The 18112-nt window shown below is 38.1% G+C and overlaps 1 protein-coding gene across 2 annotated transcripts in view; it reads right to left on the bottom strand.

Moving 5' to 3' along the window:
• The window catches only part of RPRD1B (regulation of nuclear pre-mRNA domain containing 1B), a 69324-nt gene that overhangs the window by 23149 nt on the left and 28063 nt on the right, over nt 1–18112 (bottom strand). For both annotated transcript variants that reach the window (XM_037811791.1, XM_037811792.1), the window contains exons 4-5: nt 11571–11683; nt 9863–9989 (exon numbers count right to left, since the gene is read on the bottom strand). In XM_037811791.1, the coding sequence (XP_037667719.1) occupies nt 9863–9989; nt 11571–11683 (240 nt within the window). The remainder of the gene's footprint in view (nt 1–9862; nt 9990–11570; nt 11684–18112) is intronic.

Below are 18112 nucleotides of genomic sequence, written 5' to 3'. Positions count from 1 at the left end.
ACGAAGCTGTAGATCTGATAAATTAGAGATAAGGACTTCAACTGGTCTACAAACCCTAAAAGACCCCTATCAAGGACAGCAAATGCCACGAGGCCAAAAACAACAGAAAATTATAAAGCATATGAAAAAACCAGACGATATGGATAACCCAAGCCCAAGCACCCAAATCAAAAGACCAGAAGAGACACACCTAGAACAGCTACTCAAAGAACTAAAGATGAACAATGAGACCCTAGTACGGGATATGAAGGAAATCAAGAAGACCCTAGAAGAGCATAAAGAAGACATTGCAAGACTAAATAAAAAAATGGATGATCTTATGGAAATTAAAGAAACTGTTGACCAAATTAAAAAGATTCTGGACACTCATAGTACAAGACTAGAGGAAGTTGAACAACGAATCAGTGACCTGGAAGATGACAGAATGGAAAATGAAAGCATAAAAGAAAGAATGGGGAAAAAAATTGAAAAACTCGAAATGGACCTCAGGGATATGATAGATGATATGAAACGTCCGAATATAAGACTCATTGGTGTCCCAGAAGGGGAAGAAAAGGGTAAAGGTCTAGGAAGAGTATTCAAAGAAATTGTTGGGGAAAACTTCCCAAATCTTCTAAACAACATAAATACACAAATCATAAATGCTCAGCGAACTCCAAATAGAATAAATCCAAAAAAACCCACTCCGAGACATATACTGATCACACTGTCAAACATAGAAGAGAAGGAGCAAGTTCTGAAAGCAGCAAGAGAAAAGCAATTCACCACATACAAAGGAAACAGCATAAGACTAAGTAGTGACTACTCAGCAGCCACCATGGAGGCGAGAAGGCAATGGCACGATATATTTAAAATTCTGAGAGAGAGGAATTTCCAGCCAAGAATACTTTATCCAGCAAAGCTCTCCTTCAAATTTGAGGGAGAGCTTAAATTTTTCACAGACAAAGAAATGCTGAGAGAATTTGCTAATAAGAGACCTGCCCTACTGGAGATACTAAAGGGAGCCCTACAGACAGAGAAACAAAGACAGGACAGAGAGACTTGGAGAAAGGTTCAGTACTAAAGAGATTCGGTATGGGTACAATAAAGGATATTAATAGAGAGAGGGAAAAATATGGCAAACATAATCCAAAGGATAAGATGGCCGATTCAAGAAATGCCTTCACGGTTTTAACGTTGAATGTAAATGGATTAAACTCCCCAATTAAAAGATATAGATTCGCAGAATGGATCAAAAAAAATGAACCATCAATATGTTGCATACAAGAGACTCATCTTAGACACAGGGACACAAAGAAATTGAAAGTGAAAGGATGGAAAAAAATATTTCATGCAAGCTACAGCCAAAAGAAAGCAGGTGTAGCAATATTAATCTCAGATAAAATAGACTTCAAATGCAGGGATGTTTTGAGAGACAAAGAAGGCCACTACATACTAATAAAAGGGGCAATTCAGCTAGAAGAAATAACAATCGTAAATGTCTATGCACCCAATCAAGGTGCCACAAAATACATGAGAGAAACATTGGCAAAACTAAAGGAAGCAATTGATGTTTCCACAATAATTGTGGGAGACTTCAACACATCACTCTCTCCTATAGATAGATCAACCAGACAGAAGACCAATAAGGAAATTGAAAACCTAAACAATCTGATAAATGAATTAGATTTAACAGACATATACAGGACATTACATCCCAAATCACCAGGATACACATACTTTTCTAGTGCTCACGGAACTTTCTCCAGAATAGATCATATGCTGGGACATAAAACAAGCCTCAATAAATTTAAAAAGATTGAAATTATTCAAAGCACATTCTCTGACCACAATGGAATACAATTAGAAGTCAATAACCATCAGAGACTTAGAAAATTCACAAATACCTGGAGGTTAAACAACACACTCCTAAACAATCAGTGGGTTAAAGAAGAAATAGCAAGAGAAATTGCTAAATATATAGAGACGAATGAAAATGAGAACACAACATACCAAAACCTATGGGATGCAGCAAAAGCAGTGCTAAGGGGGAAATTTATAGCACTAAACGCATATATTAAAAAGGAAGAAAGAGCCAAAATCAAAGAACTAATGGATCAACTGAAGAAGCTAGAAAATGAACAGCAAACCAATCCTAAACCAAGTACAAGAAAAGAAATAACAAGGATTAAAGCAGAAATAAATGACATAGAGAACAAAAAAACAATAGAAAGGATAAATATCACCAAAAGTTGGTTCTTTGAGAAGATCAACAAGATTGACAAGCCCCTAGCTAGACTGACAAAATCAAAAAGAGAGAAGACCCATATAAACAAATAATGAATGAAAAAGGTGACATAACTGCAGATCCTGAAGAAATTAAAAAAATTATAAGAGGATATTATGAACAACTGTATGGCAACAAACTGGATAATGTAGAAGAAATGGACAATTTCCTGGAAACATATGAACAACCTAGACTGACCAGAGAAGAAATAGAAGACCTCAACCAACCCATCACAAGCAAAGAGATCCAATCAGTCATCAAAAATCTTCCCACAAATAAATGCCCAGGGCCAGATGGCTTCACAGGGGAATTCTACCAAACTTTCCAGAAAGAACTGACACCAATCTTACTCAAACTCCTTCAAACCACTGAAGAAAATGGAACACTACCTAACTCATTTTATGAAGCTAACATCAATCTAATACCAAAACCAGGCAAAGATGCTACAAAAAAGGAAAACTACCGGCCAATCTCCCTAATGAATATAGATGCAAAAATCCTCAACAAAATACTTGCAAATCGAATCCAAAGACACATTAAAAAAATCATACACCATGACCAAGTGGGGTTCATTCCAGGCATGCAAGGATGGTTCAACATCAGAAAAACAATCAATGTATTACAACACATTAAAAACTCGAAAGGGAAAAATCAATTGATCATCTCAATAGATGCTGAAAAAGCATTTGACAAAATCCAACATCCCTTTTTGATAAAAACACTTCAAAAGGTAGGAATTGAAGGAAACTTCCTCAACATGATAAAGAGCATATATGAAAAACCCACAGCCAGCATAGTACTCAATGGTGAGAGACTGAAAGCCTTCCCTCTAAGATCAGGAACAAGACAAGGATGCCCGCTGTCACCACTGTTATTCAACATTGTGCTGGAAGTGCTAGCCAGGGCAATCCGGCAAGACAAAGAAATAAAAGGCATCCAAATTGGAAAAGAAGAAGTAAAACTGTCATTGTTTGCAGATGATATGATCTTATATCTAGAAAACCCTGAGAAATCGACGATACACCTACTAGAGCTAATAAACAAATTTAGCAAAGTAGCGGGATACAAGATTAATGCACATAAGTCAGTAATGTTTCTATATGCTAGAAATGAACAAACTGAAGAGACACTCAAGAAAAAGATACCATTTTCAATAGCAACTAAAAAAATCAAGTACCTAGGAATCAACTTAACCAAAGATGTAAAAGACCTATACAAAGAAAACTACATAACTCTACTAAAAGAAATAGAAGGGGACCTTAAAGATGGAAAAATATTCCATGTTCATGGATAGGAAGGCTAAATGTCATTAAGATGTCAATTCTACCCAAACTCATCTACAGATTCAATGCAATCCCAATCAAAATTCCAACAACCTACTTTGCAGACTTGGAAAAGCTAGTTATCAAATTTATTTGGAAAGGGAAGATGCCTCGAATTGCTAAAGACACTCTAAAAAAGAAAAACGAAGTGGGAGGACTTACACTCCCTGACTTTGAAGCTTATTATAAAGCCACAGTTGCCAAGACAGCATGGTACTGGCACAAAGATAGACATATAGATCAATGGAATCGAATTGAGAATTCAGAGATAGACCCTCAGATCTATGGCCGACTGATCTTTGATAAGGCCCCCAAAGTCACCGAACTGAGCCATAATGGTCTTTTCAACAAATGGGGCTGGGAGAGTTGGATATCCATATCCAAAAGAATGAAAGAGGACCCCTACCTCACCCCCTACACAAAAATTAACTCAAAATGGACCAAAGATCTCAATATAAAAGAAAGTACCATAAAACTCCTAGAAGATAATGTAGGAAAACATCTTCAAGACCTTGTATTAGGAGGCCACTTCCTAGACTTTACACCCAAAGCACAAGCAACAAAAGAGAAAATAGATAAATGGGAACTCCTCAAGCTTAGAAGTTTCTGCACCTCAAAGGAATTTCTCAAAAAGGTAAAGAGGCAGCCAACTCAATGGGAAAAAATTTTTGGAAACCATGTATCTGACAAAAGACTGATATCTTGCATATACAAAGAAATCCTACAACTCAATGACAATAGTACAGACAGCCCAATTATAAAATGGGCAAAAGATATGAAAAGACAGTTCTCTGAAGAGGAAATACAAATGACCAAGAAACACATGAAAAAATGTTCAGCTTCACTAGCTATTAGAGAGATGCAAATTAAGACCACAATGAGATACCATCTAACACCGGTTAGAATGGCTGCCATTAAACAAACAGGAAACTACAAATGCTGGAGGGGATGTGGAGAAATTGGAACTCTTATTCATTGTTGGTGGGACTGTATAATGGTTCAGCCACTCTGGAAGTCAGTCTGGCAGTTCCTTAGAAAACTAGATATAGAGCTACCATTCGATCCAGCGATTGCACTCCTCGGTATATACCCGGAAGATCGGAAAGCAGTGACACGAACAGATATCTGCACGCCAATGTTCATAGCAGCATTATTCACAATTGCCAAGAGATGGAAACAACCCAAATGTCCTTCAACAGATGAGTGGATAAATAAAATGTGGTATATACACACGATGGAATACTACGCGGCAGTAAGAAGGAACGATCTGGTGAAACATATGACAACATGGATGAACCTTGAAGACATAATGCTGAGCGAAATAAGCCAGGCACAAAAAGAGAAATATTATATGCTACCACTAATGTGAACTTTGAAAAATGTAAAACAAATGGTTTATAATGTAGAATGTAGGGGAACTAGCAGTAGAGAGCAATTAAGGAAGGGGGAACAATAATCCAGGAAGAACAGATAGGCTATTTAACGTTCTGGGGATGCCCAGAAATGACTATGGTCTGTTAATTTCTGATGGTTGTAGTAGGAACAAGTTCACTGAAATGTTGCTATATTATGTAACTTTCTTGGGGTAAAGTAGGAACATGTTGGAAGTTAAGCAGTTATCTTAGGTTAGTTGTCTTTTTCTTACTCCCTTGCTATGGTCTCTTTGAAAGGCTCTTTTATTGTATGTTTGTTTTCTTTTTAACTTTTTTTTTCATACAGGTGATTTGAAAAAAGAAGGGAAAGTTAAAAAAAAAAAAAAGATGTAGTGCCCCCTTGAGGAGCCTGTGGAGAATGCAGGGGTGTTCGCCTACCCCACCTCCATGGTTGCTAACATGACCACAGACATGGGGGACTGGTGGTTTGGTGGGTTGAGCCCTCTACCATAAGTTTTACCCTTGGGAAGACGGTTGCTGCAAAGGAGAGGCTAGGCCTCCCTATATTTGTGCCTAAGAGTCTCCTCCTGAATGCCTCTTTGTTGCTCAGATGTGGCCCTCTCTCTCTGGCTAAGCCAACTTGAAAGGTGAAATCACTGCCCTCCCCCCTACGTGGGATCAGACACCCAGGGAAGTGAATCTCCCCGGCAACGTGGAATATGACTCCCAGGGAGGAATGTAGACCTGGCACCGTGGGACGGAGAACATCTTCTTGACCAAAAGGGGGATGTGAAAGGAAATGAAATAAGCTTCAGTGGCAGAGAGATTCCAAAAGGAGCCGAGAGGTCACTCTGGTGGGCACTCTTATGCACACTTTAGACAACACTTTTTAGGTTCTAAAGAATTGGGGTAGCTGGTGGTGGATACCTGAAACTATCAAACTACAACCCAGAACCCATGAATCTCGAAGACAGTTGTATAAAAATGTAGCTTATGAGGGGTGACAATGGGATTGGGAAAGCCATAAGGACCAAACACCACTTTGTCTAGTTTATGGATGGATGTGTAGAAAAGTAGGGGAAGGAAACAAACAGACAAAGGTACCCAGTGTTCTTTTTTACTTCAATTGCTCTTTTTCACTCTAATTATTATTCTTGTTATTTTTGTGTGTGTGCTAATGAAGGTGTCAGGGATTGATTTAGGTGATGAATGTACAACTATGTAATGGTACTGTAAACAATCGAAAGTACAATTTGTTTTGTATGACTGCGTGGTATGTGAATATATCTCAATAAAATGATGATAAAAAAAAAAAAAAAAAAAAAAAAATAATCCAAGTGAAGAAGGTGGTAACCTGTACCAGGTGGTGGCAGTAGAGGTGGTGACGGAGTGTCAGATGCTGGTTTTTGTCCTGATGATGGGGTCATTTACTACAATGGGGAAGACCATAAAAGAAATAGGTTTTGAAGGGAAGTTTGGTTTGGGGCAGGGTAAGTCTGAAATGACTAGTGAGACATTCAACTAGTAATACTGATTAGGAGGTTGAATATTTGGATCTGAAGTTCAAGGGGGAGGTCAAAGCTAGAGATGTAAATTAGAGAAACATCTATAAAATTGTTATTTATAGACCTGAGACTGGAAGAGACCAACTTTTCAGTGAAACTCGTTAGAGAAGGCTAAGTACTCAACATTAAGAAGTCAAGGGGAGGTGAAGAATCCAGTAAAGGAGACTGAAAAAGGTGTGCACGTACAAGAGGGGAGAGGCGGGGGGGGGGGGAGGGAGAGAGGAAGGGAGGGAGGAAGAATTCCAGGAAAATGTGGGGTCCTAGTTTCCTATTGTTGCTCTAACAAATTATCACCAACTTAGTGGCTTAAGTCAATATAAATTTATGTTACAATTCTTGATGTCAGAAGTCAGAAATCAGTTTCACTGGACTAAAATCAAGGTGACTGCAGGCCTGTATAACTTCTAGAGGTCTAGGGGAGAATCTATCTCCTTGCCTTTTCCAGCTTCTAGAGGCTACCCACATTCCTTGGCTCATGGCCCCTTCCTTCATCATAGTATCTTCAAATCTCTGACTACAGACCCCTGCTTCTAGAGTAACAACTTCTCTGACTGGCCCTCCCATCTCCCTCTTATATGTGATTATATCAGGCCCAAACAGATAAGCCAGGATAATCTCCCTATTTCAAGACCCTGAATTTAATCACACCTGGAAAGTCTCTTCTCAGGTAAGGTAACATATTCATGGGTTCTGGGGATTATGGCAAGGAAATCTTTGGGTGGGAGGGTGGCATTATTCTGACTACGCCATCAAGTGAAGAAACTAATTTCAAGAAGAAGAAATGATCAAATGGGCCAAATGTTACTGATGTTGTTAAGATGAAGGCAGAGGATCCACTACTGGATTTAACAACATGAAAGTTATCAGCAACTTTGACAAGAGCAATTTCAGTAGAGTGGAATCAAGAGAGAATGGGAGAATAAGTAGAGACAGATGAGCACAGGCAAGCCATTCAGGGGGCTTTGCTATAAGGAATGGAGAAATGAGGCAGTAACTAGCAGAAGATAAAGGGTCAAGAAAGATGAGGAAAAATACATGTTTTTATGCTGTTGAGAATGATCCAGCAGAGGAAAAAACAAACAAACTGAAGATGCAAGAGAAAAGGGGGACTGTTGGAGCAGTGTCACCAAGTATGTTAGAAGGATCAGGTCTAACACACAAGTTGAGGAGCTGCTTTAGAAAACAGCATGTTCATCCATAAAAATAGGAGGGAAAGTCAGTAAATGGCCTAGGCATAGGAATTTTTTTTCCAAGTCACATTGAGCTGTACAGGTTTAGGAAAGGAAAAGATGAAAAGTCGAATTAACTAGTTTGGAAATTTTGCCGGGAGACTACACATAAGGGGAAAAAGAAGAAAGGGGGTTGAAGATGTATGTGAAGGAGTGATTATAAAGATAAATCACAGACTCTAAGCTGAGTAAAGAAGAAAATGAGGTTCATCCACACTGTCTCATGTATCATAGATGAAACCTGAAGACATCAAGTTGAGTGAAATAAGCCAGGCACAAAAGAACAAATATTGTATTACATTACCAATATGAAATAATTAGAATAAGCAAACTCATAAGAGTCAGAATCTAGAATACAGGTTACCAGGGGACAGAGACAGTAGGTGGGGTTGCAAGCCAATAGGGAATAGGAAGGTAAGGATTAAAATATACAGAGTTCATGTTTGGAATGATGGCAATATTTTGGTAATGGATTGTGGTGATGGTAGCACAACATTGTAAATATAATTAACAGCACTAAAATATATATTTAGGTGTGGTTAAAAGGGGAAACGTTATGGATTGTGTATATGGTAACAGAACAACAACAACAAAAATCCATGGAACTACACTACACAGTGAACCCTAATTTAACCATGGACTACGGTTAATAGTACAATTATAAAAATGTGCTTTCATCAATTGTAACAAATGCCCCACACCACCACGAAGTGTTAGTAACAGGGCGATATATGGGAATCCTGTATTTTATGCATGATTGTTCTATAAACCCATAACTTCTCTAGTGAAAAAAAAAAAAGAAAAGAAAATGAGGATGTAAGGAGAGTGAAGGCTAAGAAAAGGTAGATGGATCAATGGATTGTAGATTCCAGCAGGGCTGAATTATTGGAGCTGGGGAAGTAGAGGAAGTGAACTGAGATGCTTTGTGTATCATTAGAAGGCCTCCGTATTGTTCCTCCAACTAAGCACACTTCTGTCTTAAGGCCTTTACCATACTGTTCCTTCTACCTGGGTCACACTGTTTCCTCAGCCTCACAGCTTGATTCCTCATTTTTTTTTTTTTATACTCTATTCAAACATCATTTCACCCAAAAGGCCTTCCTTGATCACCTTTAAAATAGCACTTCCCCAATCATTCTTCATCCCTGTATCCCTGCTTTAGTTTTCTATCCCTGTTTTTAGTTTTCTCACAACTAGGATGGGCCAGGTTTACAGGTGGGACACCGAGAGCATCTGCTACACAGTGGGCCTCAAATATTTCTTGAATGAAGCAATGAATTCGTAAGTGGCCATGATTTCCTTTAGATGGATATGGAAAAAGTCAGAGAAGTAGCCAAGTTAAGGGACTGAAGGTGAACACTAGAAAAGAACGGAATTAAAGGTCTGGTCTTTTATAATGTAAAGAACAGCCTAGGTTGGAATCCTAAGATCCACTATTCGTGTGATCTTGGGCAAGACATCTAACCTCCCACAGCCTCAATTTTTTCCAATACTACATGGAGATATAAAATCAGCAATTTCAAAAGATTATCATGAGGAGTAAAAGTACCTGGCACAAAGACTACTCTATAAATACTGGTTCGTATTTCCATGCCTTCTTTTCGATTTCCCATGCATAAAGCGAGAAAAAGTCAACCGCTCCTCCCTGTTTAACTGGGAGTGATCACCATTAGGGCAAAATGACATGACTAACAATACATTCCTGAAGTTCTTGGCATTGAAGGCATCCTAATCTATGGGGTTTGTTAGCACACAGTGTATAAATCACACAGCACTGAATCATAATTTTTTTCTTTATTAAGAGGGTTAAGAGTTTAATGCCCCTCCTCCTCAAATTTGCCTGTTTCCATAGACCTTATATAGCATGCCACACGTTGTGGCACACCAGTATTTCTACAGTAATTCCTAGAATCACTATTCAAGCTTTAACTATACCAGCAGCTTTACTATTCAGCAAGTGAGTTATATTTGGAAGAATTCCAAGAAGGCAGAGTACCCAACACCACAAGGGAAGTCTACACCAGCAGACACAAGCACGTCCTAGGGTTTGATGCTCTAGAGATATTTCCTTCTTTCCTTGCCTTTCACCCAAACTCTATCTTCTCACCTGTTATTTTTTCCAATAGAGAAACATCTTGCACTTCCTGGGGCAATGAAGCAATTTTCTGTCGAACAGTAGCATCCCCTGATGCAGCATTTTCCAGATCCTGCAAAGCTTTAATTAGTTCCTCAGTCTGTATAATGAAAACACAAACAATAAGATCCATTAACAGATAAGAGGCTTTAAAGAAAATTAGCCAGAGTTAAATGTAGTAGAAGCAAATTCTAAAAACTGTCATTCCTGACATTTGAAAAAACTTTTCTTAGTCCAAGAGCTTATACTAACAGGCAATGATATGGATTCTAAGAGAATATACAAAATTAATTTTTCTAAGTCCAGGCAAGAAATAAATGAAATTCTCTATAATTCTTTCAAAAAAAATTCTAAAAGAGCACGTTTTTGGCAACTAAGAAAACAGAGTCTGATTCAGATTGCTTAGCACAAATAATACTATTTGTTTCAAATGGTGCATGAATTCCAGTATAGATGGTCTCCAGTACAGAATATAAAAAGGTATACAGAGTAAATGTTTTAACAACTGTGTTTGACTGATTAAGTGAAATGTACACCAGCCACTTCAATTCTTTCTTGGGTTTACTTTACATAATGAATGCCACAAAGATGACATTTTCAATTTGGGCAGCCACTCCCAAAATTAAATGTGTCAAACTCATTAATTACGAACAAAGAGAATAAAACCAAGAACAGCAAACCAAGAATGCATACTTTGTCCATATCAAAAAGGAGTTCATTAAACTGTCAGAAAACACAGACTCTTGGCAGCTTAGCCAGTCCGTAATGACCTAGGAGTAGCTGACTCTGTAAATGGTAGTTAGGTTATCCTGAAAGATAATTCATGCTGTTCTCTTTGTAGTTCTTAAATGCAAAGATATATGGGGTCTAATGTTGCTGTCATTTTAAGTCTAGCCTAATTCAACATTTTGACATAACACAAACCAGACATGCTTCCTATTTACATAAGGCTTAAATTTACCGATGTGTTAATAAACAAAAGCTGTTTGGGGCAAAATGAGAGTAAACAGTGTGACCCAGTGAAAAGAACAGGGACTCAAAGGTCAGGCAGACCTAGATTCAAATTAAGATATCGGGCAAGTTACTTGAATCTGCCACCTTGAGCCTCCTTTTCTTTGACTGTAAATGAGTCAATGAACGAATGAATGAATTGAACCAACTTCAAGAGCTAACTTATATGAAGGGCCAAACATTATAAATACAATGTTAATAAGAATCAATAATGGTAGTTCCCTGTTTTTATAGTTAAAATAAGTTATAGTATAGCAAATTTGCTATTGCCACATAGACTGTCCTTAGAAACCAGAGCTGTTTACTTAGAAAACAGCCATGTTATTGGAGGCCATGGCAAAGGACCTTTTGAATGTCTTTGTAACATCTACCTCTTTCACAAAATCCATTTTTTAAAATAGTTTTAATTTCTAGGAGTGGATAAAAAAAGTCTAGGTATTTTAAAACACACAAATCCATCCCAGAGACACGGCATGTAGAGACAAAGCCAAGCCTGCTGTTTGGATCAACAAGCTTTACTGGTTGGATCTGGTATGTGGTGCCCTGATTGCTGCCTTTGGTGATTCCATGCTATTGGTCACTGGCACCACCTTGTGGCCTTCATCTTCAGTCAGAGTCACTTCACCAGGCCACCCTGCTCTATATATTCTGGGAAGTGGTCAGGACATACCAATAGGGGTCCCGCGGAAGGATCCTGCGGGGAGTAGCTTCCAGGGTAGTCGTCATCCTCCTCCTCTTGTATCTGCTGAAAAGTTCGCTTCAGAGATTTTTTCTCTTCAGTTACTAGAGGAAAGAAAAAAGTAACAGACTTGAGCCACATATTCTGAACAGAATAAAATGTTATACACAATAGCCCATGTGAAAAATAGGGTAGAAAGGGTGTACATTTTCAAATATGGCTTAAAATTAACTTTTACACCAGTTATTTAAAATTGGCTGTAGCTCCCTACACTACCGAAAATAGGCAAACAGGCCTTGCTTAGTCTGTCATCTCAGATTGACTCTCTGGAAACAAGCATCTAAAAGTAAATCTTCCTACTAAAACCATCACATTTAATTTTAAAATTCATTACCTTTTAAAATAAAAAGTTAACTGGAAAAGTAAAATGGTAAGAATCCATTAGACAATATAACAGAGCAACTCAATGTGTGTGAGGGTTCACAGAAAACATACCACATATAAAATGTATGCTTCCCAAGGATCATTTTGAAAATAAATGGGAGAAACCCTTAAAATAATTGTGTCAAGAATTCAAAACACAAATATCTTTTCAACTATTCCTTTATAAAAACAAACCTAATTTTACCTTAAAATTAAAATCAATACTATGGAAGAAATGACTTAAGCTGCTATTTTTAAATCAATTACTATTGGGGCTGACAGATTACATTTTTTATTATCTGTACTGAGCGTTTTTAAATTGATATATTAGATGTGTTAATTCCAAAATCATTCCTTTTACATCAAATTGGACAATACAAAACAAATGCCAGACAACTGTGAGAAATAATCTAAATGATAAATTTGACTTGGAAAATAAAGAAACTATTATATACCTACATGTGCAACAGATTCTTTACATTTCATCCTTCCAACAATTCAAAAATGAATTATCTGCATTTTTATGGGTAAGAAAATGAAGGCCCAGGTAGGTGTAAAAACTCATCTAACGATATGACTCCAAACCTGTGCTCTTTCCACTACATTAAAATCACTTAGCACCACACAATCACCTCCTCATCTGTGAAAAAAGGGGGACAACATGCACCTGTCCCAGATTTATTATTATGAGTTATAAATAAATAGAATAACATATACTTTTCACTTAAACATTTTCTTCTGGAACAAAGCTGATAGCCCATTCTCTACCTTACACAGTAACTGACCAAAATATGTTTGACATGAAAGCCAAGTAAATAATATGGGTTTTATTTTTTCTTAATACTTTGCCTGTTCTATTCAAAGAAAGAAACATCAACATCAATACAAACAGTCCTCTCTTTGCATGAATGTGATATGCATAGATTTCTGTAACAATGGCTTAATTTTCAAATTTCAGTTACTATGGCATAACAACTGAATAACTGTCAAGTACAAATTTTGCTAACCCCTCAGTCCAGAAATTACTCCATAAATAAAAGATGATACATCATGATCGGTGACCAACATATTAAGTCTTTCATAGTCTCTGTCTCAGTGCTTAGTCACTGCACATCTGTTATTCAGTTTACACACAGACAGCAAAGTTTTTGTGTTGCCCCCTTGTCTTCTAGCATAAAACCCACGTTACATTTTACAAAAAATGAGTAAATGAAAGTGGGAATTAGCCAACAAAGATGAAAGTGCAAAAAAAAAAAAAAAAAAAAAAAAAATCCAACAACAAAAAAAGTAAAATTAAAATGCTGGAAGTGAAATTTGAGTCAAATTTAAATGGCATTACAGAAGAAATAGCTAGCTGTGGGAATGCTGACACCAGATACGCAGCCAGAGGAACTTACTGAAGCCCAACTTCTAATCATAAAAGAAGAAAGTAGTGCTGATGAAAAGGATGACAAGGTCCCAGAAGAAGGGACGCTGGCAAAAAACTTCACATTAAAAGAACTCTCAGAGATTTTTCATGACACTGAAAGCAAAAAGGATGAAATATTGGAAGCTCATACAACCTTAGAGTGGAGCATGACATTTCACCAAGGCATAGAAAAGATGCATGCTCCATATCATAAAGTATATAATGAAAACAAAGCAAGCTTTGCTCAAATTACTCTTGATAACTTTGCTACAAAGAAATAAAAACACTTTAATTCTCAAAATTTCTAGCTTTAAATTACAACATACTAAATAATTATTAGTTTTTACCATTTACAGCAAACTAAGTAACTACTAGTTTTACTATTTTACTATTAGTACAAAATAGCAATATGTATTTTATAACAAGCAGTAAGACAGTTTTAAATGTTTTGACAGAAATATTTTTAAAGTAACAGAACATTTGTAATTGTCCTATTGATTAAGATCATTTAGCACAGTTTCAGCTTGCATGGTCATTTTTATCCCTGCACTATTATGCAAAGCAAGGACAACTATATTTTTTAATATGGAAAATCTATTAGGCTATAATTTACATGTGAAATATCTTAAAGGCCCTTTGCCCAGAGTTGCTGCTGTGTCGTGTGTGGTGTGACCAATACAGACAGTAGCCACTGCAGCATTAAAGTGCTCGCATGTGAGGAGTAGCCACTAGAATGTAATCACCACAAGAGCGGCAAAAAGTTTTATATTGTTTTGTTCACTTCCAAGCACTTAGAGTGCTCAATAAATAACCACTAAAAACACTAAAGAGAGGCAGGGCAAGATGGTGGTACAGGGAGGTGTGGAATTTAGTTAGTTCTCTGAAATAACTAGCATATAGCTAGGAACAACTAGTAAATAGTCCAGAACAACTGTTGGGGGACATCTGTGACCAAACACGCATCATACACAAGTCTGGAATGGATAGAATGGCTGAGATCTCAGCATAAGAACTCTAAGCTCCCCGAAGTGTGGAGCTGGCGCCCCTCCCCCACCGGCATGTGAGTGGCAGGTGGGCTGAAACACTTACCTGTGGGGGAAAAAAGCAATCTACTAGGAGGAAGGGAAGGTAGCTCAACCAAGCTCCAACTGCAGTTTTAGTTAATGAATATGGACTAAGGAATACAAGCTAGGAGAACATAAACTGAGAGCAAGCAGGAAAGGAACCGGAGGCTTCTACCTGCAGAGTGGCAGGGGTAATGGGAAAAAAAAATACACAAATAAATAAAAAGAGGCTTCTGGAGTTGACTGAGCTCAGAATACTGAAAAAGAGCTGTGTGTCAAGACAAGGGGCCCACAAAACCAGACACCAACTCTGGTTCTTGACTGGTAACTGGGGGGGGGTTGGTGGTGGGCAACTGGCTCTGAAAAGGGGGTCTTTCTTTATTCTTTCTTTTTCCTCTTATTCCAAGTATCTCATTAGAGAAAAAGCCTCAGGCATTTTCAATTGTCAGCTCTGACCCAGGCAAGGGTGGAGTTGGAGAGACAAAGGAAGAAGTCAAATGTAGGAGATAAATCCCTAAAGGGCTTATCTTCCCTAAGAAAAGGGGGAGGCAGAGCCCAGTTCAAGTGGCTGCCCTCCCTCAAAGAACTCAGACCCTAGGGCCTGGGTGAAAACAAACAAACAAAAACAAACAGCTTAAGCTTGGCTTCTGACACTCTCAGCCCCTGGCAGGGACAAGATATACTGAGAATTAAAAGCAATGCACCTCTTTATGCCTTTGGGGAACTGTGGGCTGACAAGCGTCACCTGCTGGGCAGGATAGGAAAAGCACAGTGTCTACAGGCCTCACAGGAAAGTCTGACAACTTTCTAAGTCTCGTCCTCAGGGAAACATGATAGCGAATACAGCCCTATCCTGAGACCTGGGCCCATCTGGTCTGGGAAAATCTGACTGGGGTAATCAAGGAAACCAGATGCATAGACAACAAGAATTATGATTCACACTAGAAAAAAAACAAAGCTATGGCCCAGTAAAAGGAACAAACTTACACTTCAAATGAGACACAGGAGTTGAAACAACTAATTAAAGATCTTCAAACATGCTATATCAATTCAAAAAGCAAATCAATGAGTTGAGGAAAGATATGGCAAAAGAGATGAAGGATATAAAGAACACATTTGGTGAACATAAGGAAGAACTTGAAAGTTTGAAAAAACAATTGGCAGAACTTAAGGCAATGAAAGGCGCAATAGAAGAAATGAAAAACAAAATGGAGACATACAACAGCAGATTTGAAGAGGCAGAAGAAAGGATTCATGAATTATAAGACAGTACATCTGAAATCCTACTCAAAGAACAGATAGGGAAAAGAATGGAAAAATATCAGCAAGGTCTCATGGAATTGAATGATAACAAGAAGCTCATGAATATATGTGTCATGGGTGTCCCAGGAGGAGAAGGGAAGGGAAAAGGGGCAGAAACAATAATGGATGAAATAATCACTGAACATTTCCCATCTCTTACGAAAGACATAAAATTGCATATCCAAGAAGTACAGTGTACCCAAAACAGAATAGACCTGTTAGACATACTCCAAGACACTTAATAATCAGATTATCAAATGTCAAACACAAAGAGAGAATTCTGAAAGCAGCAAGAGAAAAGCAATCCATCACATACAAAGGAAGCTCGATAAAACTATGCAGATTTCTCAGTAGAAATCATGGAGGTGAGAAGGCAGTGGCATGATATGTTTGAGATACTGAAAGAGAAAAACTGCCAACCAAGAATTCTATATCTGGCAAAACTGTCCTTCGAAAATAAGGCAGTTTAAAATATTTTCAGACAAACAGACACTGAGAGAGTTTGTGAACAAGAGACCTGCTCTACAAGAAATAGAAAAGGGAGCACTACAAGCAGATAGGGAAAGATAGGAGAGAGGTTTAGAGAAGAGAGTAAAATTAAGACTATCAGTGAGAGCAAAAAGAGAGAGAGGGAAAATAAAACAAGATGTGACATACAAATTCCAAAAGTCAAAATGGTAGACAGTAGACATTACATTGAGTGAAATTAGCCAGAAACAAAAGGATGGGTACTGTATGGACTCACTAATATTACCTAATATTGATGAGTGAAATTTGAGAATTAAAGTTGAGAACACAGATTATCAAGAGATTGAAAGAACTTAGAATTTGGGCATTTGATGCTGAAGGGGGTACATAATGGTAAATAGGATTGACTCCATAGATCCAGAAATAGCACAGTACTGTGTGATGTTAGCACAATATTATAAGTACCCTGAACAAAGATGAGTGTGAATATGGTTGAAAGAGGTAGGCTACGGGCATGTATGACACAAGGAAAGATAGAAGATAAAGACTGGGATGGTATAACTTACTGAAACTTAAGAGAGGTCAATGATGGTGATTAAATGTACAAATATAAGAATGTTTTTAAAAGAGGGAGAATAAATGAATGACGACATTGCAAGGTATTGAAAATTGGATGGTACAAGAGAAAAAAAATACACTCAATGCAAACTAGAGTCTATAGTTAATGGTTACATTGTAAGATGCTTCCATTAATTGTAACAAAGGCAATATACCAAAGCTAAATGTCTATAAGAGAAGGTTATAAGGGAATGATATTAGATTCTTGATGGTGGTGATATTGTCTGATCTTTTTGTTGTATTTTACTTTATTTTTCTTCTATCTTTTATATTTTTATTCTTCATTTTTTTTCTCCATTTCCTCTTTTTTTTGTGGAAGAAACAAAAATATCCTCATATAGGTTGTGGAGGTGAATGAATAATTATGAGACTATAACAGGAATCATTTATTGTTTACTTAAAATGGACTGTATGGTGTATGAATAAAACTGTTTAAAAAACAAACAGAGGAGACAGAAGAAGATGGCGGCACATGGAGGAGTGGAAGCTAGTTTGTCCCCCTACAACAGCTAATAAACAACCAGGAACAACTAGTAAATAATCTGGAATAACTGCGGGGGAACAAAAGTGACTGTCCACTCATCATACACCAACTAGAATTGGGAGGAATGCCCGAGATTGCAGCATAAAATCTGTAACTAAAAACTGCAGATCCAAGCCAGGAGCCCCCTCCCCTCATGGCCTGAACTGCAAAGCCTCGCAGTGCTAGAGAGCAGCACTCTCCCAGCAAGCAAATATAGCTCAGCTGAGCACCAATGGGGTTTTAATTAACAAGCGTGGGCTGCTCAATACAAGCTATGAATCCCCAACAAGCAGACAGAGGCTTTTGGTGATGACTGACCTCGGAGAGCTGGAGGGTGGCCGCGTACTGGCCCTGAAGGGGGCTTTCTGTCCCTTTTTCGGCTCAGTGGAGAAAGCCTCAGCCATTTCCAGTTCCAAGTGCTCTGACCCAGACAAGGGTGGAGATAGCACAGGCAGAGAGTCTATCGAAATGCTAATGACCTCTCCCAAGGGGGGTTATCTTCCCTAAGAAGAAAAAGGTGGGGCCCAGCTCTACTACTTGCCTTCCATTCAGAACCAGACCCCAGAGCCTGGGGGAAAACAGCCAAGAGCCACACCTCCTTATACCAGTCTGGAGCTACAGGCTGACAAGCACCACCTGCTGGGAGGAAAAGCACAGTGACTTGAGGCCTCACAGGGTGTACCAATCTTCTAAGGCACCCTCAGGAAAATAGGATACTATTCTCTCC

The sequence above is a fragment of the Choloepus didactylus genome, chromosome 19 (assembly GCF_015220235.1).
Source record: "Choloepus didactylus isolate mChoDid1 chromosome 19, mChoDid1.pri, whole genome shotgun sequence".
NCBI lineage: Eukaryota > Metazoa > Chordata > Mammalia > Pilosa > Megalonychidae > Choloepus > Choloepus didactylus.
The sequence above is the reverse complement of the archived record's forward strand: the minus strand, read 5'-3'. Positions and strand labels throughout refer to the sequence as shown.